This window comes from Gossypium arboreum, chromosome 8, assembly GCF_025698485.1.
Source record: "Gossypium arboreum isolate Shixiya-1 chromosome 8, ASM2569848v2, whole genome shotgun sequence".
NCBI classification, from domain to species: domain Eukaryota; kingdom Viridiplantae; phylum Streptophyta; class Magnoliopsida; order Malvales; family Malvaceae; genus Gossypium; species Gossypium arboreum.
The window spans coordinates 24,598,543-24,623,553 of NC_069077.1; the positions used below are offsets into that span (position 1 = coordinate 24,598,543).

At 33.5% G+C, this 25,011-nt stretch overlaps 1 protein-coding gene and 1 pseudogene across 1 annotated transcript; both read left to right on the plus strand.

The window, feature by feature from the left end:
• Positions 1-7,224: 7,224 nt before the first annotated feature.
• Positions 7,225-7,955, plus strand: LOC128296593 (uncharacterized). Its single transcript, XM_053032026.1, has 3 exons — positions 7,225-7,402; positions 7,515-7,771; positions 7,935-7,955. Exons 1-3 carry the CDS (start codon positions 7,225-7,227, stop codon positions 7,953-7,955), a joined length of 456 nt encoding a protein of 151 aa, XP_052887986.1.
• Positions 7,956-9,694: 1,739 nt separating this feature from the next.
• LOC128279454 (actin-depolymerizing factor 7-like) lies at positions 9,695-15,533 on the plus strand (annotated as a pseudogene).
• The last annotated feature ends 9,478 nt before the right edge of the window (positions 15,534-25,011 follow it).

Below are 25,011 nucleotides of genomic sequence, written 5' to 3' on the forward strand. Positions count from 1 at the left end.
TTGAATTTTGAGAGTAAATCCACAAATCAATGGATGTTCTAACTCAAAATGGATCTATTAAAAGGTTTTTGGTCTTATTTATCCGATTTTCAACATTTTCATGAATCGATTTTTCTTATTTTTGTGAAATTAATTTAAATGTGAAATTGATGCTTAGTTTATGTGTATTTGGTCTAGTATTTATGTTTGGAAGTGGTTACGAGGGATGGAGAGGTCGATTTTTTGAGGAAATAAATCTTCGACTTGATGTTATAAATCCAGTAAGGCATCTTTGAGAGTAAATTTTGAGTAGCATAGTTAATTAAAAATTGTGTTTAACATAGCTTTAGAAAGGTAGTAATGTCTACTTTACCTCCGTTGAAGCTCCAAATCTTGAAGAGGACCGAGATAACCGGAATCGAAGCTCAAAATTGCCTAGTTAATCACTTGTTGTGATAGAATAAAATTGTGTGGTGAGTGTTTCTAAGGGCGATTTGATAAATTGACCCTCAATTATGTTTAATTAGTACATTAATTAATTATTAAAATTAATTAATTATGGATGAATGATTGATTTTGCAAGATTGGTATTAAATGTGCAAAAAATTGAAGTTGTATTGAAAAAAATGGTAAGTGAATTTTTGGGTGCTGTTGTGCTATTTAATTAAATTAATTTTAAGGATGATTTTAAGCATGTGTACTGAAATTTTTAATCATGATATGTTGATGTTTCAATTGGTAATTGATTATGGAAAATTGGCAAATGAAATGCTTGATTTAATTGAATATTAAATGCTATGTTACATGTTACACATAAGCATCTTGTCACATTAAATTGAGCACACTAATGATTGATTTATATGCTATGTTTGATTGAATATATTGGGAACATGCTTGGTGGATCCATTGAATATAGTTGGCATGCCATAGGATTTGTGGGTACTCACCTTTATTTGTGACATTGTGAGCATATGGCTTTAGGTGGACTGATTTGTTGGAGTAGATAAGGGAGTGTTGAGCATGAGTCTCCACTCAATGGGTTATTTGATGCGCTATAAGGGAGCGTATACTTTGGTCCGCTCAATGCGGCAGAGTGTATTTGATATTTGTGGGAGTTCGGAGATCCGTTTATCGGATGTATGATCACCCGATTAAGCCATGAAAAGTGTATGCCAATTTTTTTTATGTGTGATTGTTGCTATATCAATTGATGATTGAAAGCCATGAATAATTAATTTTTGGTATTGAAAATGCTTATGGAAATTAAATTGACATGTTTAATTATTTGGCTGACAATTGGTGAATAATTGATTGTGAATTAAGCATAAATTGGATGTCAATTTATTAGTCATTTTTATTAACATTCACTGAGCTTTTTAAAGCTTACACCCTCACATTTGCACAGATAATCGTCAGGATTGAAGAGCTGAGGAGCCGAGCAAGAGAGTTCCAAGAGATTTAGGCTTGTTAGAGACTCTATTACGCATTTTAGAGACTATAGTCTAGCATTGTGGAACTCCCAAGAATTAATTTGATTTTGGTTGTGAATGGACTTTGGAGATTGGACATTTATTTTGGATGGTTTTATATTAATTTTGAGGCATGTTTGAGTTTAATTATTGATTGATTTACAGTGTATTGTTGCTTGTTAACATGATGATTGATAACACAGTGTGTGTAGCATGAAATTTATACTAACGATTGTTTAAATGAAGCTTCCATGGAGTGGTTTACTAGTGACTAAAGTACGCCACTTGTTTGATTTATTCAGTGTTTGATGTGCATGAAATTAATTGCTTAATTCTATTTAGTTGAGGCTTAATTGATGTCAATAAATTCAATTGAAGTTGTGTATATATATATGTTAATTAATCGTAGTTAAATCGGGTTTAATTGGTCGTTAAAATATGCAAAATCGAGTTTTAAAACGAGTTTTTCGCAAAAATAGTTGTAATAGTTTTCACATGGGTGTGTGTCTGTCCACATGGGCGTGTGAGGGGTTGCTCACGGGCATGCGGGTAGCTGACATGGGCATGTGGAAACTGGAGTTATCATACAGGAGTGTGTGAGATTTCCATACAGGTGTGTGAGATTTCCACACCGGTGTGTACAATTTGCCTAAAAGTTTTTCGTGACACGAACATGGTCATTTAATGACACACAGTCTGGGGGACACGGCTGTGTGGGTTTATGGGGGTTTGAATTTTTGCCTTTTTAAATTGGTATTCTAATTTGTTTAAGTTACGATTTAGTCTTGAAAGTTTATTAGTCTAATTAGAGCCCTAGATGATAAGAAACATGGTAATAATGTAGAATTGGTCTCGTAATGGGTAAAATTTAATAGAAATGCACTTAATTTTTAATTTGTAATAGGTCCTAATAGTTTATATTTGTTACAATTTAGTCCATAATAGTAAAACTTGAATTAGACATAACAAACGAACTCAAATTAAGCTAAATTTTTTAAGACCTGCATAATTTTGACTAAAAGAAGATCGGTAAACGTTTAGATCTAAAAGAATGATGAAAATGCCCTTAGGTTAAATTACCTAGGAAAAGTTTAGAATTAGCTCATAATTTACTTCCGTATTAATAATTAACTAATAATTGGATAAGATTGAGGTGTTATAAGGTTGGGGTGTGTCTTGGGTGGTCGTTAGTCGGAGAATCACTTAGTTGGCTAATGTAACGCTTCGAATTCGGGCCAGCCCGTCCCGGTCGGGTTTGGGGTGTCATACAATACCTACGTAACAATTTTGGGATATTTTGCTAAGTGATCCTAATGCCTGTTTGGTGTTTATTTTATGATGGTAAAATGTATGTTAGCATGTTTCATACACCCTAGAGTAAGTATGACTATATATCGTATGAATGCCATGTAACAACCCAATTTCAGTGAACATCAAAACAGTGGTTTCGGGACCACAAATCCGAGTTCAAAAAATAAAATTATTTAAATTTCATAAAATGATAGATATTATGATAGAAATATTGCATGGAAATTTTTATAGAAAAATTTTATCGATTACGTGTCTAATTGCAAAAAGGACTAAATTGAATAAAATGTCAAAGTTGAATTATAGTAGCTAAAAGGATCAAATAGCTATTGAATTCAAAATGAGAGGTCCTTAAATAAAAATTAGACCATTAATGAAAAACATGTAGATACTTTAATAAATCATCCATGGAAAAATTGAAAAATGACAAGGACTAAATTGGAAATTGAATTAATTAATATATGTTAATTGATTAAATAGAAAATAAGCCTTATTTTATATCATCTTCTCCATAAAATACATGGAAACCCTAGGAGAGAGAAAGGAAACTTTTCAAGCTTGAAGTGGTAAGTTCCATGTCCCGTTTTTAATGATTTTCATATTTTTGTGATCGAGAAAGCTTCATTTCTCTATTTGGGGGATTAAATTGAAAGGAAATAAAAGTTTAGAGAATTACCCATGGATGAATATGCTGTAAATTGAAATTTTATGATAGAAAATGAAAGGTTATTGATAAAGAAACCGTTTTTACAAAGTGATTTTTAGTGAAAACACGTGTAGGGACTAAATTGAAAAGTAGTGAAATTCTTGGAAAAATTTTGAAATTTTTGAAATACGTGTACTATAAAAGTTATATTAAAATTTTTATTAGGCTTGGAATAAGGAGTAAATTGCATGAATTTCAATTTCCGAGCCTAGGGACGAAATTGAAATTAATAAAAAGTTTAAGGGCAAAATGGTATTTTTGCCTAGAAAGTGAAATGGACTCAAATGAATGTGAAAATCATGAATTTGATGATTAAATTTATTTATTTAGATCTGGAAGTGTCAAACAAAGAAAAAGAACGAGGAAAAGAAAAAGTCTCGGATTAGAAGATACGATCAATTGTCAAGGTAAGTTCGTATAACTTAATTAAGTATATAAATGTGTTAATTTGATTGTTGAATTATGTGAATTATGACTTGTAATGGATATATACATGTGGCATGCAAAAGTTGATTCATGATTCATATTTAATTGGTGAAAAGGTAAATGAATCCGTTCGAATATTGATTTCTGATTAGACAGGTGATTACTGTGGTATATGAGGTCCTGCATGTGTTGCAGTAAAGGTTGTCCTGAAAGGGTAGTCTTTTGATCTCATTATGAAAAGGAATGTAACCCGAAAGGGTGGTACTTGAAAAGGTTATGTACACTTTGTGTGTACACTTGAAAAGGTTATGTACACTTTGTGTGTACAATTGAAAAGGTTATGTACACTTTGTGTGTACCATTGAAAAGGGAATGTACACCTCGGGTGTACAACTGGAAAAGGAAAGGTCCACCAGAAATTCAATGATTCAACAGAAATGACATAATAATTGGTATAAGAAGAAAAGGCACGATGAGCTCATTTATGCATATTAGTGTTTTTGTACTAATCAATTTGGTTGAATGATTGTGTATAGGTCATATTTGCTAGTTTGCTAAGTTGATGGATAAATTGCTTTATGTGTAAATTGCTTGTTGAACATGATTGGTAAGTGTAGTCTTGGTTACATGAACTTACTAAGCATTAATGCTTACTAGGTTTATTTTCCCTGTTTTATAGTGCTCGAAGCTCGTGAAGGTTGGAATTGGGTCGGAGCTATCATCACACTATCAACCCCTTGGTATTGGTATAAATGTTAGACTTATTTTGATATAATGGCATGTATAGTCTAATGTGGCCAAATGATGAATTATAATGTTGTTTTCTAACCTAGCCATTGGAATGGCTAGTAATGCATGTTTTAATGATGATATGATATGGTATTGTATTATGAGTTGTATTTGTTAATCAAGCTAAGGAAAATCATCCATGAAACATAAATTTTCAAATTTGTGTAAAGATAAGTTTAAAAGCATGATTGAAGATAGAAACATATCAATTTGTATATTGGAAATTGGTTGAATTGGTTGGTATAAACTTGTAAGTTTTCATGTAGGAAAATGGTTAAGTTTGGGTGAGAAATAAGGCTAGGAAATGACTTTATTTCGTCTACACGGACAAGACACACAGGCGCATGTCTAGGCCGTGTGTGACATCGGATAGCCCCATGGGCGTGTAGACCTGCCGTGTGTCCCCTGCATCTTGAATTTGAGCTTTGAAATGGCTATACGGGCTAGACAAGACCGTGTGTCTAGGCCGTGTGAGAGACACGACCATGGAACATGGGCGTGTGCCCAGGCCGTGTGAAGTCTGCACCTTAATCAAGAAAAAAATTAAATTAGTCACATGGCCTACCACACGGGCGTGTGCCAGCCCGTGTGAAAACTCCTGTAGGTTCGAATTGAAAAATAAATCCACACGGGCAAGGGACACGGGCATGTCCCAAGCCATACGAGCATGTGAAATCCACACGGCCCAATCACAAAAGTATGTGGCCCTTCATAACATGGAAAATTTTCTAAGTATAGCATGAATTTTTGAAAGTTCCCGATTCAGTCCTGAATCATTCCCGATGTATTTTTTGGGCCTTGTAAGCTCGAAAAAGGGACGTTATACATATGATTCAATAATTTTAATTTGAATGAAATTTTATAGCTTGGTTTTACATGATTATGTACGTTTAAGTTCGGTAATGCCATGCATCCTGTTCTAGCAACGGATACGGGTGAGGGGTATTACATTTATTGGTATCAGACTACGGTTCAGTAGATTCTCGGACTAACGTAGCAAGTGTGAGTTTAGCTATACATGCCATTATATAATTGATGATAGTGTGATACCTCCTGACCATTTTAAATGTGTTTTTCATATAGTAAATGTCTTCCAACCGAGCAAGTGTTGATCCTAAGGAAGCTGAGAGTACTTCTTAAGCTTCCACGAGAAGAGCTACAGGTAGTAATAATAGAATGTCCGAATCAGAGGGCCAAAGTGAATATTCTAAAGAAGCTTTCTTTGAGATGATGGATAAGTGGTTTTCTGAATATTTGAGAAGAAATCTGGCTGCTACCCAACCACAACCTCCCCTACCTGCTACACAGACTGTTCCTGAGAGATCATCGGGTACTGAAGCCGTTAGAATCAGAAAGGCTCCAGTTAATAAACTCAGAAAATATGGGGTGGAGGAATTTAGAGCTACAATTGATAACGATCTGGAAAAAACTAAATTTTGGTTGGAAAATACTACTCGAGTGTTGGATGAATTATCATGTACTCCAACTGAATGCTTGAAATGTGCTGTATCTCTACTAAAAGACACGACCTATCACTGGTGGAAGACCGTAAGTTCAGTGGTTCTAAAAGAAAATATTACTTGGGAATTCTTTCAAGTTGAATTTAGAAAGAAATATATCAGCCAAAGATTTTTAGATCAGAAAAAAGAAGGAATTTCTAGAACTTAAATAGGGGAACATGACCATTGCAGAGTATGAAAGAGAGTTTGTTCGGCTAAGTCAATATGCTCATGAATGGGTCTGAACAGAGGTAGAAATGTGTAAGCGTTTCGAGGAAGGATTAAATGAAAACATAAAGTTATTGATTGACATTCTGGAAATCAGAGAGTTTGCAGCACTTGCTGACCGTGCAAAGAAAGCCGAAGAGCTAAGTAAAGAGGAAAAGCAAGCGAATAGAGAAGCTCAATCCTCTGGAAAAAGACTTATTTGTAGGTCTCAATCATTTGCTTCGAAAAAATCAAAAAGGTACCAGGAGTGATCTATTACTTCAGCTGGGTATTCCAGTAAAGAGCGTGGTTCTCAACGCTCTAATCTGAAAACTTCATCACCATCAGTGACAATTGTCGGAAGCGTGGGAAATACAAAGCCAAAATGTAGATACTACAACAAATTTCATCGTGGAGAATGCCGAATGAAAACTGGTGCATGTTATAAATGTGGCTCATTTGATCACTTCTTGAATGATTATCCTGAAATAGCTGAAAGAGATGCTGAACAGACTTCAAAGCCAAGTAATACTGCTTCAAGGGGCAGACCACCCCGACATTTTGGGAATGCTAGTGGTAGCCGAAGTGCTACAAAAGATTCAACAGTTAAATCTGAGACATGAGCTCCTGCAAGAACATATGCCACACGTGCTCGAGAAGATGCTTTAGCACCAGATGTCATTATTGGTACTTTTTCTTTACTCGAGCTGATATCACTGCATTAATCGATCCTGGTTCCACACACTCGTATATATGCATGAAATTAGTAAATGCTAAAAATTTGCCTATTGAATTCACTTAATTTGTGGTGAAAGTTTCAAATCCCCTAGGTTAGTGTGTAATGGTGGATAAAATTTGTAAGAACTGTCCACTTATGGTAAAGGGTAAATGTTTCTTGGCTGATCTAATGCTATTGCCTTTTGACGAATTCAATGTGATATTGGGAATGGATTGGTTAACCCAACATAATGTAGTGGTTAATTGTAAACAGAAGTATATTGTGTTGAAATATCATGATAGTGAGTTGCTACATATTGAATCTAATAGATGGGTTACCAAATGTTATTTCAGCAATAACAGCACAAAAAATGTATTAGGAAGGGATATGATGCTTATCTTGCTTACTGTTAGATACAAAGGTAACTGAGTCAAAGATTCAATCCGTGCCAGTTGTATGTGAATTCCCAAATATGTTTCCGGAGGAATTACCAGGTTTACCACCTGTAAGAGAAGTAGAGTTCTTTATAGATTTAGTTCTGGGAACAACGCCAATATCGATAGCACCTTATCGAATGGCTCCTGCTGAACTGAAAGAGCTGAAGGCACAGTTACAGGAACTAATTGACAGAGGCTTTGCTCGGCCTAGTTTCTCACTATGGGGTGCTCTGGTGTTATTTGTAAAGAAGAAAGATGGATCTCTGAGGTTGTGTATTGATTACTGGCAGCTCAACAAAGTCACTATAAAGAATAAATACTCGTTGCTATGGATTGATAATTTATTTGATGAATTGAAAAGAGCTACCATATTTTCAAAGATCAATCTTCGTTCAGGTTATTATCAGCTTCGGGTGAAAGATTCAGATGTTCCAAAGACAACTTTCAGGACTAGATATGGCCACTATGAATTTCTGATGATGCCATTTGGATTAACAAATGCACCAGCAGTGTTTATAGATTTAATGAACAAAATTTTCAGACTGTACCTTGACAGATTTGTAGTAGTGTTCATTGATGATATTTTAGTTTATTCCCGAAATGAAGATGAACATGCTGAACATTTGAGGATTGTATTGAAAACTTTACGGGAGAAACAATTGTATGCCAAGTTTAGTAAATGTGAATTTTGGCTACGAGAAGTCAGTTTTCTTGGACACATTGTATTTGCTGAAGGCATCAGGGTTGATCCGAGCAAAATTTTATCAATAATTAAATGGAGTCCACCAAAGAATGTGTCAGAGGTCAGAAGTTTTCTGGGCTTAGCCGGGTATTATTAAAGATTTGTTAAGGGATTTTCGATGATTGCTTCTCCGATAACTCGTTTGCTGCAAAAAGATTTGAAGTTTGAGTGGAATGATAAATGTCAGTAGAGTTTTGATAGATTGAAGACTTTGTTGACTAAAGCACCTGTATTAGTACTGCCTGAATTGGGTAAGGAATTCGTAATCTACAGTGATGCATCTTTAGATGGTTTAAGTTGTGTTTTGATGCAAGAAGGAAAAGTAGTCGCTTATGCTTCAAGACAGCTTAAACCACATGAGAAAAATTACCCGATACATGATCTTTAATTGGCAGCTATAGTGTTTGCACTGAAGATATGGTGACATTATTTATATGGTGAAAGGTGTCATATTTACACTGATCATAAAAGTTTGAAATATTTAATAACATAGAAAGACTTAAACTTGAGACAAAGCAGGTGGCTCGAACTAATAAAGGATTATGATTTGATTATTGACTATCACCCGGGAAAGGCCAATGTAGTGGCAGATGCATTAAGCAGAAAATCTTTGTTTGCTTTAAGAGCAATGAACAATCGGTTATCCATGTCTGATGATGGTTCAGTTGTAGCTGAGTTAAGGGCTAGACCGACATATTTGTAACAAATTTGCGAAACTCAGAAGAATGACAGGGAATTACAAGCTAAATGGGTGCAATGTCAAAGAAATTTAGATTCAGAATTTCATATTGGATCTGATGGTTATCTGTTGATCAAAAATAGAATATGTGTTCCAAGGGACTCAGAGTTGATACAAAAGATTTTATATGAAGCTTATCATGGTACAATGTCGGTTTATCTTGGTAGTAATAAAATGGATAATGATCTGAAAAAGATGTATTGGTGGCCGAAAATGAAAAGGGATATTTCTGAATTTGTATCCAAGTGTTTAATATGTCAACAAGTGAAAGTTGAGCATCAAGTGCCTTCGGGGTTATTACAGCCAATCAATATACCGGAGTGGAAATGGGAAAGAATCACCATGGGCTTTGTAATGGGATTACATACATCTCCAAGAATCAAGATGCCATTTGGGTAGTTGTTGACCGGTTAACAAAATTAGCACATTTCATACCGGTACGTATGGACTTTTCATTGGATAAATTAGATGAATTGTATGTCTCTGAAATTTTTAGATTGCATGGTGTATTGGTTTTTATTATCTCTGATAGAGATCCTCGATTTACATCCTGATTTTGGCATAAATTACAAGAAGCATCGGGTACATGGTTGCATTTTAGCACTGCATTCCATCCTCAAACTGATGGCCAATCAGAACGGGTAATATAGATTTTGGAAGACATGTTACGGTGTTATGTGCTTGAGTTTAAAGGTAACTGGGAAAAATACTTGCCTCTGATTGAATTTGCTTATAATAATAGTTATCAATCCAGTATTAAAATGGCACCGTACGAAGCTCTGTATGGACGAAAATGTAAAACACCATTGTACTGGACAAAACTTAGTGAAAAGAAGATTCATGGAATTGATTTAATTCGGTAAACTGAGGAAAAGGTAAAGGTGAAACAAGACAGCTTGAAAGCAGCTTCAAACAGACAAAAGTCTTATGTTGATCTTAAAAGAAAAGAAATAGAGTTCGAAATCCGTGATAAGGTATTCTTGAAAGTGTCACCATGGAAGAAAGTTCTTCGGTTCGGTCGTAAAGGAAAATTATGTCCCCGATTTTTTGGGCCATATAAAGTTATTAAAAGAATTGGACCGGTTGCTTATCGGTTAGCATTACCACTAGAACTTGAAAAAATTCACAATGTTTTTCATGTGTCAATGGTACGACAATATCGATCAAATCCTTCACATGTTATCTCTTCGAAAGAAGTATAAATTCAGCCTGATATGACATATAGTGAAGAACTAATCAAGATTTTAGCACGAGAAACAAAAGAGTTGAGAAATAAAAAGGTAGCATTGGTAAAAGTTCTTTGGCAAAAACATGGAATCGAAGAAGCTACTTGGGAGCTTGAAGACACTATGAAAAGGCAGTACCCGAATCTCTTTCCTGGTAAGATTTTCGAGGATGAAGATCCTTAAGGGGGAAAGTTGTAACAGCCCAATTTTAGTGAAAATTGAACAGTGGTTTCGGGACCACAAATCCGAGCTCGAAAAATAAAATTATTTAAATTTCATAAAATGATAAATATTATGATAGGAATATTGCATGAAAATTTTTATAGAAAAATTTTATCGATTGCGTGTCTAATTGCAAAAAGGACTAAATTGAATAAAATGTCAAAGTTGAATTCTAGTAGCTAAAAGGATCAAATAGCTATGGAATTCATAATGAGAGGTCCTTAAATAGCAATTATACCATTGATGAAAAACATGTAGATACTTTAATAAATCATCCATGGAAAAATTGAAAAAGGATAAGGACTAAATTAGAAATTGAATTAATTAATATATGTTAATTGATTAAATAGAAAATAAGCCTTATTTTATATCATCTTCTCCATAAAATACATGAAAACCCTAGGAGAAACTTTTCAAGCTTGAAGTGGTAAGTTCCATGTCCCGTTTTTAATGATTTTCATAATTTTGTGATCGGGAAAGCTTAATTTCTCTATTTGGGGGATTAAATTGAAAGGAAACGAAATTTTAGAGAATTACCCATGGATGAATATACTGTAAATTTAAAGTCTATGATAGAAAATGAAAGGTTATTGATAAAGACACCATTTTTACAAAGTGATTTTTAGTGAAAACATGTGTAGGGACTAAATTGAAAAGTAGTGAAATTCTTGGAAAAATTTTGAAATTTATAAAATATATGTGCTGTAAAAGTTATATTAAAATTTTGATTAGGCTTGGAATAAGGATAAAATTGCATGAATTTCAATTTCCGAGCCTAAGGATGAAATTGGAATTAATAAAAAGTTTAAGGGCAAAATGGTTTTTTTGCCTAAAAAATGAAATGGACTCAAATGAATGTGAAAATCATGAATTTGATGATTAAATTTATTTATTTAGATTTAGAAGTGTCGAACAAAGAAAAAGAACGAGGAAAAGAAAAAGTCTCGGATTAGAAGATACAATCAATTGTCAAGGTAAATTCGTATAACTTAATTAAGTATATAAATGTGTTAATTTGATTCTTGAATTATGTGAATTATGACTTGTAATGGATATATACATGTAGCATGCAAAAGTTGATTCATGATTCATATGTAATTGGTGAAAAGTTACACGAATCCGTTCGAATATTGATTTCTGATTGGATAGGTGATTACCATGGTATATGAGGTCCTGCATGTGTTGCAGTAAAGGTTGTCCCGAAAGGGTAATCTTTTGATTTCATTATGAAAAGGAATGTAACCCGAAAGGATGATACTTGAAAAGATTATGTACACTTTGTGTGTACTCTTGAAATGGCTATGTACACTTTGTGTGTACTCTTGAAATGGCTATGTACACTTTGTGTGTATAATTGAAAAGGTTATATACACTTTGTGTGTACACTTGAAAAGGTTATGTACACTTTGTGTGTACACTTGAAAAGGTCTTGTACACTTTATGTGTACCATTAAAAAGGGAATGTACACCTCGAGTGTACAACTAGAAAAGGAAAGGTCCATCGAAAATTCAATGATTCAAAGGAAACGACATAATAAGTGATATAAGAAGAAAAGGCATGATGAACTCATCTATACATTTAGTGTTTTTGTACTAATCATTTTGGTTGAATGATTGTGTATAGGCCATATTTGCTAGTTTGCTAAGTTGATGGATAAATTGCTTTATGTGTAAATTGCTTGTTGAACATGATTGGCAAGTGTAGTCTTGGTTATATTAACTTACTAAGCATTAATGCTTACTAGGTTTATTTTCCCTGTTTTATAGTGCTCGAAGCTTGTGAAGGTTGGAATTGGGTCGGAGCTATCATCACACTATCAACCCCTTGGTCTTGGTATAAATGTTAGACTTATTTTGATATAATGGCATGTATAGTCTAATGTGGCCAAATGATGAATTATAATGTTGGTTTGTAATCTAGCCATTGGAATGACTAGTAATGCATGTTATAATGATGATATGGTATGGTATTGTATTATGAGTTGTATTTGTTAATCAAGCTAAGGAAAATCATCCATGAAACATAAATTGTCAAATTTGTGTAAAGATAAGTTTAAAAGCATGATTGAAGATAGAAACATATCAATTTGTCTATTGGAAATTGGTTGAATTGGTTGGTATATACTTGTAAGTTTTCATGCAGGAAAATGGTTAAGTTTGGGTGAGAAATAAGGCTAGAAAATGGCTTTATTTTGTCCACACGAGCAAGACACACGGACGTGTGTCTAGGCCTTGTGTGACACATGAACAGCCCTATAGGCGTGTAGACTGGCCGTGTGTCCCCTGAATCTTGAATTTTAGCTTCAAAATGGCCACACGGGCTAGACACGACTGTGTGTCTAGGCTGTCTGAGAGACACAGCCATGGAACATGGGCGTGTGCCCAGGCCGTGTGAAGTCTGCACCTTAATCGTGAAATAATTAAATTCGTCACAGGCCTACCATACGGGCGTGTGCTAGGTCTTGTGAAAACCCCTGTAGGTTCGAATTGAAAAATAAATCCACACGGGCAAGGGACACTGGGGTGTCCTAAGTCACACGAGCTTGTGAAATCTACACTGCCGAATCACACTGGCGTGTGGCCCTTCATAATATTTTCTAAGTATTGCATGAATTTCTAAAAGTTCCCGATTCAGTCTCGAATCATTCCAATGTATGTTTTAGGCCTTGTAGGCTCGAAAAAGGGACGTTATACATATGATTGAATAATTTTAATTTGAATGAAATTTTATAGCTTGGTTTTACATGATTATGTACATTTATGTCCGGTAATGCCTCGTATCCTGTTCTGGCAATGGATACGGGTGAGGGGTATTACATGCCATAATAATAAAGGAAACAAAAGATGTATGTTTAATAATGTGTCGACTTATGTTGTATGCGATGTGAGATAGTGGTGTAGCATCCTGTTCTCGGGCTCGACGACCGTGCCAAGTTTAGGGTGTTACAAAAAGAGTAAATGGCAATCATGTTTATCAATGTTGAACAAAATAAAAGATTAAAGGGAAAGAAACTTGAAGTCAATTTTGGTGATTTTCCATGAAATTCCTTGTATTGCTTTTCCAACTTTTTTCTCCTTTGTTTCTATGCACAACTACCCCTAAAGTGCCGAATTTGGCTACTCTAAAAGAAACCTTTAAATTGCTCTCTCAAATGTGGTGTGAGTGAATGATAGATGAATGATTGATTGATGAGTGAATAACCCCAAATTCTTGCCCTTATTTATACTTGTTTAAGCCTCCTATTTTTTGCATTGTCATGCATTGGATTTCTCCATCTAGGTGGTTAACCCTTGATTTGTGGAGAAGGAGTAGATGACATGCTTATTTCAAGGGGAGAAAGTTGTTTGAATTTTGGATGAGGGAGATCCTTGATTCTCTTCATGCTGATTTGGTGGTTAAATTAAGTGAATACAAAGTCCCATAGACGGTTTGAGCACCTTAAGTGGATGGTTGGGCTCCTTCCTCCTTTAGTGGGCTGTCCATATTTGTTAACCCACTTTAGAGTTGGGCTAAGAGGATTTCTAAGGTTCATTAAACATCTTGGGGGCATCCAAAGATGGCACCACATCGACCCAATCCTGTAGGGTTTTTATTGCAGAGATGCTGCAACACTGAACATCCGTAAGTGAGTTTGTCCATCTTTCCTTCCAGTGCACCAACTATCTTTAAAACTGCAAAAATCATGTGTTTAGCATATAAAATGATCAAGATAACAAATTTACCTTAACATTATCCAACAGGACAGAATTATAATAAAAACTATGAAATTTGTTATTAATCACTCAAAATTTGCATGAATTATTAGTCTAAAAGTACTAAAGATAACTCTATATTCTAGAGTTATCATGTACCTTCACAGTCATGCGCATTTCCTGTTCAGTGCTCCCAATAGTGTTGATGGTGATGTTAGAGTTCTATAGTAGCCATATACCACCTTTTAGCTCGATGATCGAGGTGTCCTCCAAATTTATTAAATGGGATACTTTCCTTAGTATACCTGTATTCTTTCTAAATGGAAAGGAAAAGAAGCGAGAGTTTAATCACCACTGAAGAAAAGGGGAAACTAATATGAAAATATGCTTTAACATTTTATTGAATTTGGATAATTTTTTTTTAGGGTTGAGCACCACACAAATAGAATGTTATTTTTTTAGGAATAGTTAAAGAAACATTTCACTTTCAAAAATTTTGTTTTCTAACTATTGAACCTAAGCCCTCTCAAATATTTTTTGGAATAGTTTAGCAGCATAATAGTTAAATAGTAAGAATTCAGCCTAAGCCCTATCGAAAATAGATGTACTAGTCCTAGTGGTTTTATGGTTGCCCAAAGTACTTTACCTTAGAAACTTGTGTTGGAATCACTTTGTGCTTTTGAGCAACTTCAAGAGACACTTCTAAACTTTCTTTAAAAAACCAAAGCACTTTATTTTCTATTGGTAATTTTGTATACTAAAGAAAAATATTTTGTTTCATTAGAGGTTGATTTTCACATATTGCATTTATTAGTGTGCATATTTATGGTGGTATGATTAAATTAGACAAATTTATCATCTGGAATGACCATGAGTGATCAGTGCAAGCTCAAGTTCTTGGAACTAAAAGCCAAGCAAAACCACCAGTTCATTATGTACAAGATTGACTAAATGACATAATAGGTGGTCGTAGAAAAATTAGAAAGTCCTCAAGAAACTTACCAAGATTTCACCAACACCTCGCTTGCCAATGAATGTCATTATGTCGTCTTTGATTATGATTTCATTATTGACAAGAATTATCAGAAAAGCAAAATTTTCTTCTTTACATGGTGGAAACATTACACAAAACTAAACTACACGAACCATTGTCTTTGTCCTTTTTGCTACTATTAAATATACAAAAAAATGTTCATTTTTTTGTGTGTGCATACATATGTAGGGCCATTGATGCATCAAGGGTGAGAAGTAAGATGCTTTATACAAGCTCAAAGGATAAATTCAAGCGATAATTAGACGGGGTTCAAGTTGAGTTGCAAACAACTTATCCTAGTGAGTTGAGCTTGGACATCATCCAAGCTGGAGCTCTCTAATTTCATTAACTTAACTTCCCCTTCCAAGGCATTTCTTATTTACAATATTTAGTCTTTTTTCCCTAAAGATATATTTTTTTTATATTTTGAGTTTTGTGAGAATTGTGAAAAAATTGCTTGTAATTATTTATGTCAAGTTAAATGCCTATATTTACACATAATAGCCTATACATATGGCCTTGATAGGCTCCTATAAATTAGGATCTATAATACAAAATCTTAACTAGTATAGAATATCAGTATTTTAGGTAACTAATCACCTAAGAATTAGTTATACAACGTGATAGAACTAATTACATTCCCAGCTTGATTTTCTACACTTCTATTCAAGCTAGGCAATATTTGTTCTCCAAAACAAGTGTAATAGTCAGTTTTTCAGTGCTGTCAGAAATAGCGTTATAGTGAAACTTGATTTGGTAAAGGTTGCTAAAAGAACGATTAGTGGTAGAACAAGTGGTTTGGTCTTCAAGTCAATGGTTTTAGAAAATAAGGTATCGAGAACTCGTTTTTGTAAACCAAGCTCGTAAATATTTCCATTGAATATTTATAGAGCTAATATATAGGTGAATTGAAGTTTGGTCCAAAAATTTTGGTGTTTAGATAGTTAATTAAGGAAACAGGACCAAATCGTAAAAATAGTAAAATTTGACCGTTATTGAATTTTATTAGATAAAATGCTTAATTAGTAATTTTTTAAGGCTTAATTTGGCAAATAGGCCCTTTTCAAAGATGGTGGATGGTTAGTGGAGCCTTTTTATCATTTTAGTTGATAAATTTTAATTAAATAATTAATAATAAAATGTTAAAATATTATTATTAAAGGTTAAAACATTAAGAAACTAACATCATCATCCTCATTTGGTTTTCTTCACCGAAAATAAAAACATCAAACACTATTGTTGAAGCTAAGGTTCGACAAAACTTGGATGCTTGCATGTAAGTCCATTTTAAGCCCATTTTTTTTGTAATTTTATGTTTTTGAGATTGTTGTAAATCTATTTAGCTAAACAAAACCTCTGTTTTCAAAACTGTTAAAGTTTGTAAAAGTTACCATTGATAAATTTTGGATGTTTTTGATAGAAAATGGTAGATTTGTAAGCTTGAAGATGTTTAAGGGCTATATTGTTAAGTGAATTTTTGTTAGTTTAGAGTATAGGGACTAAAGGGTAAATATGTCAAAATTTAATATAAAAATTTTGTAAATATAGGTTTTAATAGACTGTAGAAGGATGGAGTTGAGATCGATGTCGAAATCAAAGATCAAATTCAAGAGTTATAATATTTTCGATTTTAGGGACTAAATTGAAATAAATGCAAAAATTGAGGATTTGTTCCATAGGTGAAATTGAAGTATTGCATAATTGTATTATGTTGTTAAATGATATTTGGAATGGATAATTGATTTAAATTATGATTTAGATCAAGATTTTCAACAATTGGAGGATATACGGGGGAAAGGGAAAATTATTGAATATTCCCTAACATCTAAACCGTAGTTGTTCGCCAGTTAAGTTCATATAGTATAACCAAGTTTAAGTTGATGTTGTATTATTTTTAAATATGTATTTATGTTCTATTGAATGTTTGAATTGACTATGAGTAGTACACAAATTGAGGATTGAAATTAATTGAAATTGAATGTTGCAAAAACAGAAATGTTGAATTAATCCCAATGAACTTAGTAAAAGTCTCATACACTATGTTACAGGTTGATGTCTAATGATTCTGAGCTCCAGCATTTTTTTCGGACTCAAAGATACATGTGACACAAGTTTATAACTCAGACGAGTAACTTGATGTCATTTTATAGGTTTAGCCCAAACGGGTAACCTTACATGTATATTAAGCCCTGACTAGGCTATTTAGTGTATCGTTAAAGGTTTATCCCAGACCGGTAACCTAAAACTGATGTATACGATTAGCTCGGATAGGCACTGGTATTATTTTCACTTGTGTACTGAGCTCTTTCATAAGTTCTCATCGGGTAAGTTAAAGATAACAAATGTGATAATATGAAATTGAGATTGGGAATTGATGGATATTAAGTAGATATATGATATGTATTGACTTGAGATTGATATGGTATTATTTGAGGTTATAAGTATGGTTATAAAGCAAAAGTCTCACTATTTTGATGTTTGCTTTATTATGCTATGATAGGGAAATATTTTGCAATTGATTTGTGTATTTGTTAAATGATTAAGGTAAGCCATTTGTTTATATTGTATGAGCTTACTAAATATTTATAATACCTACCCGTTGTTACTACTTTCTATAGATTTTGAATGTTTGGAATGTGTTAATCGGATCAACAAGAAGGTCACACCCTTTGTCTCCCGATTTGGTAGACTTTTGATTGTTTCAAGCTTGGTTATATGTGGCATGTACATAGGGTTGTCAAATAGTAGTAATGTAAAGTATGTTTTGTGGCATTGTTAATCTTTGAACAAGTATGGTAACTTGATTGTGATGAATGTTTAGATTCAATGCTTTGGTATGCAATTATGGATGAATATGTTCAATAGGTATTGCATGTATGTATTTGTGGCATGGAATTAAAGAATAGCATGAAAGAGATTCAATAGTTATGGAATAGTTGGTAATGATCATGATCATTATTGTGATTTGGTGCCAAATATGGCATTTTGGTTTTATGAATTGATCTAGTGATTATGTGATAGAATTTGGTATGGAAATGGCATGTTTTGAACAGGTTTTAAATGTTTTAAAAAACATACATAGGCATATTTGTAAGTTGAATTGAGTCAAGCATCAAATGGACATATTTTGGCCAAATCAAGATCTCATCCCAACATCAAGCTTCTTTTGTGGCAACGTCGGCCAATAGCTTGTGAGGTCTCGACGTCAAGTGGTCTGACGTCTTAACATGAAAGACTGTTTGGCAACGCCACGACATGGGAAGTGCAGTGCCTCATCACGAAGACAACCCTATATTTTACAAACTTTACAATTTGATCCTTATTCGATCCCGAGTTAATGTTAGAGCTCACGTAAGCTCGTTTTAAGGTCGAAAAAGGTTTAAAATTCTCTTTGAATGGCTTATAACATGCTTTTTCATGATTTTCGATTTGAATTATCCATTAAAGGTCTGTAACTGTTCCATTTTATACTATAGGATGTCATAGCTCAGTTCCAGCAATTGGGATGAACTAGAGGTGTTACACCAAGTATAGTACTTAGTTCAGTGATATCGAGCTAAAAAAGAACTTTGGTTAAGATGTCTTCTGCTTGTTGCCTAGATGGAACATAGATGAGTGACATTGTCTTGCTTTCAATTTTCTCATTAATGAAGTGTCTGTTAATCTCCACATGCTTAGTTCGATAATGATGGATTGGATCTTTGGCAATTACAAATATTGACTAGTTGTCACGCATGTTATAGATAGAATCTGAAGTTCCTATCTAAAATTTGTTTAGTAGTTGTAGCAAAAAAATTCCTTCACAGATACCCAAGGCTAATGCACGAAAGTCGACCTGGGCACTGCTACATGCTACCACTACTTGTTTTTTATAACGCCATGTCACTAGATTTTCCCAAATAAATAAGCAATACCCAAATGTAAATTTTCGGTCATAAGGAGATCTAGCCCAATTAGCATTAGTATAAACTTCTAATGTTTGATTGGTTGTTTTTCTAAACATAAGTCCCTTCCTAGGATCCTTCTTCAAGTATCTTAGGATACAGTTCACTGCCTCCAAGTGATCTACTGATGGGTTGCTGGGAAACTGACTAACAATATTGACAGCAAAACTTATATCTGGACATGTATGAGTTAGATATCTTACCCACCAAGATTTGATATCGCCCCTTATCGGCTGTTGATTCATTAGTTCGAGGAATTAGTTTTTTTTAGTAGGGTATATAGGAGTTTTAACAAGTTTACACCCAATCATGTCGGCCTCACGAAAGAGATTTAGAACATACTTGTGTTTAGAGGCTGAGATTCTTAACTGCTCTGTGCCACTTCCATTCCTAAGAAATATTTCAGAAAACCTAAGTCTTTAATCTCGAATTCCTTGGAAAATAACATATTAAGCCTCCTTATTACTCATTCATGATTTCCTGTGAGAACTATGTCATCAACATACAATATCAAAATCATGATTCTCACATCCGTGAAGTGTTTAACAAATAGAGTATGATCTGCCTATATCTGGGAGCATCCATCCTGTTTAAAGACCTTGGTGAATCTGTCAAACCATGCTTTAGGGGCTATTTAAATCCATATAATGCGTATCCTTAGTTTTAGCTTGCAATCCTTCCCCTTTGTATCCTTGTCTCAAGCCAGAAGGTATATCCATATAGACTTCCTCAATTAGCTCTTCGTTTAAAAAGGTGTTCTTGACATCAAGTTGGAATAGTGGCCAATCCAGGTTAACTGAAATAGGCAATAAGACACGAACCATGTTAAGCTTTGTTACAAGGGAAAAAGTCTCCTAATAATCAGTCCTATATGATTGAGTGAACCTTTTAGCCACTAGTCGAGCTTTGCATCTATTTACATATCTATCTTCCTTCTGTTTGAATGAGAATATCCATTACAACCCACAATTTTCTTTCCAAGAGGTAGTTTTGTTAATACCCAAATGTCATTTTTTTCAAGTGCAATATCCTCTTCTAAGGTTGATTTGTGCTATTCTGGAACCTTTAGAGCCTCATAAACTAAGTTGGAAACGACGATTTTGTCTAAGGATGTCACAAATGCCTAATAATTTGGAAACAAATTTGTATAAGAGATGTAACTTTGAAGAGGATGTTGAGTACGTGATCGAATACCTTTTCTCTATGAAATATTAAGATCCAACTTCAGTTTACAACCTAAACCTGAATAAGGACCAGGATTTGCCTCATCTTGTATTCTTTCATGTTTGGCTTGGCTTAAGAGAGTTTTTTGACCTTGCTGATTTGGTATGAGCAAATCATGATTTTTTCTTTCTTCCATAAACTTTTACAACATTATCAGGAAGAAGAAGATGTTTAGGATATAAAATGGTAGATTGATTAAACATGGAATTTGATGGAGACATATCTTACATCAAGTTTGAACCTACATCTAAAGTGAAAACCAGAATTGGAGTATTAGAGGGAGAGGATAAAGTGGAGGAAAGCTGAGGATTCTAAGAATTTCATTCAATGAGTGATGACCAATTTCAATTCTGTGATTCATTTGTGTTATTCTCCCCCTGAATTATAGAATTGGAGTAGAAAGGAATTTCTTCAAAAAAAAAGTAATATCCATGGTATTATAAAAATTTCGAGTAGTGAGAGAGAAACATTTGTAGCCTTTTTATTGGTTGAATATCCAAGAAAGATACACTTAAGTGCACAAGCATCAAGTTTACCACGTTATTGAGAATGGACATGAGCAAAAGCAATGTAACCAAAAAGTTTGAAAGGAATTTGTTACACAAGATGGAGGTAGGATATTGACCTTAAAATGTTTACAAAGGTGAGTGAAATTTGAGAATGGCATACGATTGATCAAATATGTTGCACTGAGAATGGCTTTACCCCAGAATTTATTAGGAACATTGGCTTGAAAGAGTAAAGATCGGGCAACCTCAAGTACATGACGGTTTTTACGTAGAACCACTGTAACAGCCCGTTTTAAGTGGAGTCAGAAATAGTGGTTTCGGGACTACAAATCCAACCAGAGAGTTCATAAATATTATTAATTAATATTTATGAGTCAAGTATAATATTATTAAAATTTTTATTTAATAAAGTTTGTTGATTGGTCGTATAGTCAAGTTCAAGTGGTTAATTCCTTAAGTCAAGTGGTTTTGAAAAATAAGGTAGCGGGACCTCTTTTCTATAAATCGAGCCCATAAAATTTTTTATTAAATATTTACGGAATGATTATATGGGTTTATTGAAATTTTGGTCTGAAAATTTAATGTTTAGATAGTTAATTAAGTAAAAAGGACTAAATCGTAAAAGCTGTAAAAGTTAATCTCTATAGGTTTATTTGCATTAAATTGATTTAACACATGAAGTAAGGGTTTAAAATGGTAAATTTTCCAAGCTAAAATATAGTGGACAGTTGTGGCTTGGTTTTTGGTGAAATTTTAATTTATTTTAAAGGTTAATTTTGTAATTTGGTAAATTAGTAATTAAAACAAAAGATGAAAACAATGATCATCTTCCTCAAAATTTCTTAGCAACCGATTCACCATGGAAACAAAAACCTGACATGTGGCGAAGCTTTAATTTAATGCATGATATGTAAAATTTTTCCCGTTTTTAATGATTTTCATATTTTCGAGTTCATATTAGCTTAATTTTAGCTAACTCGGGGATTAATTTGAAGACTGTTAAAGGTTTAGGGACTCACCATTAATGAGTCTGATTGTTTTTTTAATTTGTTTGACATAATAGTTAGCTTGGTTGTTGAATAAACTTATTTTGTTAAGTGATTTTTGATGAATTGGTGTTTAAGGACTTATTTAAGAAAATAGTAAAATTTAATGATAATTATGTGAAATAAAATATGGGCTTTTTGTGAATCTATTAAAAATCGGCTAGGATGAATTTTAATTAAAAGTGGTTAAATTGAAAGTTTCAGGTTTAGGGACTAAATTGAAGAAAAGGTGAAACATTGGGGGTAATTTTGTAACTTTTCCATTAATAAGGGTTATAAGTTGAATTAATTATATTAATTTATTTGAGTAGTTTAATTGAATGAAAGTTATTATCTAGATCAAGAAACAAATCAACCAGATTTGAATCGAGGAAAAGCTAAGGTTTTGGATTAATCATTGACTTACTTTTACGACCGTTGTAGTCGAGGTAAGTTTGTACTACTATTCCTATGTTTATAATGATTTTTACTTATTACATGTTTTATTATAATTAAATTTAATGTTGTTATTTATCTAGTGAAAGAGTAGAAAATAAATAATAAATGAATATAGTGAATACGTGATGTACCTGAATAGCAGGCCTTAAGCCGATATTTATTTAGCAGGCTTTGAGCCAGTGATTGTTTAGCAGGTTTTAAGCCGACAATTATTTAGCAAGCTTTGAGCAGGTGATTACTAAGCAAGCTATGAGCCGATGATTATTTCGCAGGCTTTGAGCCGATGTTTATTTAGTAGGTTTTTAGCTAGTGTTTATTTAGCAGGCTTTGAGCCGGTGGCTATTTAGCAGGTACTATATACCGGTGATATAGACCATAATGATGGCTTGAGATTCTGGATGTATTGTGAATACCCTGAAGCTTATGTGAGTAGCATCGTGAGTCGTTAAAGTTCTAAAGTTAACTCGAATGAGTGGTATCCTTTCGATTATCTAAAATGAGATGTTATTATAACAATGACTTTGTTTATGATCATTTATCATGTGGTATTTTAATGATGTGAATTATCCAAGTTTAAATGTTTCAGAAAGTTGAAATGATGGTATATTGGCAAGAATTGTTAGTTTTATGCTGTGTATGTTTTATAATTAGGTATAAAGGTTATATGATTTATATATGTGACTTTAAATATGATGGTATGAACACTTTAAATAGAAAAGTGATGTTTATCTATTACATGATGAATGAAATGTGTACATGACATATTTATTATTACAAGATCTATGATATGTTGGTAATTGTATATTTCATTGTTATATTTACTAACCTTATGAGGTTTGTGTTGTATAGAATAGTAATATATGTACATATTCTAATGAATGAATTTATACATAATGATCATGTGATAAATGGTTTTATGAAACGGCTATACAAAATGTTTATATATAGAACTAGATATATGAACGGTTATATAAAGTAGTTTTGGAATATAAATATGTGAAAAGGGATAATTGAAATAAATACTTGAAATAAAGATATTAAATTTTAGTGAATATGTGATGGCTGAGTAATGTACCAAATGTGTTTTTAGGTATATATTTTACAACACAATAAAGTTACATGTATTATATATGAACTCACTAACCCTGTGAGATTTGTGATGTGTATAGGTAGTTAATGAACTTAAGAACGAGATATTGAATTATCTTGTAAAATGGTTAAGTTACATCCTTTTTGGTAAGTTAAAGTTTAAGATTATATGAGGTTACTAAGCATTAGTTGCTTACATAGTTGTTTTTCTCTATCTTGTAGATCATCGGAAAGCTCGACCAGTTAGAATCTTGTTAGGGCTTTCTCACACTATGGTAGCTTTTGGTTATTACGGCTAATGGTTATAAATGGCATGTATAGGGCTTATATGAAACCTTGGTTCCTTTGATGTTTTAAGTTTGTGATAAGCTTATTATGATCAAGTGATTAGTTGATGTTGTGTTGCAAATGATGATGTAAGCACTTGAGCATGTTCTATCTTATACTAGATAAGTCATAGTTGAATGGTATGTTTTAGAAATGGTTGTTGGTATGTTTGATCTAAGTTTATTAAATGAATTTATAATGTTGAATGGGATCATATTTGATTTGTGGTTGTGGTACCTTTTGTTGGTACATTGGTTAGTCCTATAGGTTGATGGAATTGGTATGTTTTAAGGGTGTTTTGGTCATTTTGAATGTTTGTGGAAATAGTGTGTTTTGATGTGCAAGAATTGGGATTGAAATGGCTTGATTTAGAGGCAACTTATGCTGCACACGACCTGGGACACGGGCTGTCACACGGCCATGTGCCACAGATGGTCACCTAACGCGGTCATGTGTCATTATTGTTTTAGATGTAGGTTTCACATAGTTTGAGACACGGTCTACGACACGGTCGTGTGTCTCAAGTCAGTATGTAACACCGTCTGGCACATGGCCGTGTGACCCAACATCAAATGTACACACGATTTGGCACACGACCTCCAACCTAACTGTGTGGCCCTATTTCGAATACCCACATGGGCAGACACACGGGTTAGGACACGGCTGTGTGTCTAGACTACGAATGTCCACACGGTTTGGGCTATATCACATGGCCGTGTGACCCTTATTTCCAAAATTTTTTGTTTTATTTCAAATTGATTCCAGAATGTTCCCAAATTGTATTTAGGGCCCCGTAAGATCGATTTAAGCCCCGTAAGTGTATTATTTATTAAATTAAATTGAGTTATTCAATGATAGTTCTTGAATTGCATAATTATTTCTGTTTTGATGCTGAATATTCTATTTTGTACAGCAATGCTCCGTAACCTTAATTCGGTGATGGAGACAGGCTATGGGTGTTACAACAACACCATGTTGTTGTGTTGTGTCAACACATAAACATTGTTGAAGGACACCGTGAGATTTGAGATAAATACCAAGGTTTGAATTGAACAAGTCTTTGGAATTATTAGTTTCTAGGATTTGAATATTGGCTTTGAGCTGAGTTTGATCCATGACATGAAAGTGTTAAAATATGTATTTGGTTTTAGATCCTTCTTTCATAAAAAATGTCCAACACAATCGAGTATGATTATCAACTAACAATAAGAACCATTGAGCACTAGTTATACTAGGAATAC

Coding starts and splice junctions, on each gene's coding strand:
- LOC128296593 (XM_053032026.1), top strand. CDS start 7,225: ATGGTGGATAAAATTTGTAAGAACTGTCCACTTATGGTAAAGGGTAAA. Junction 7,403..7,514: donor TGTGTTGAAATATCATGATA/GTGAGTTGCTAC, acceptor GCTTACTGTTAG/ATACAAAGGTAACTGAGTCA. Junction 7,772..7,934: donor TCTCACTATGGGGTGCTCTG/GTGTTATTTGTA, acceptor ATCTTCGTTCAG/GTTATTATCAGCTTCGGGTG.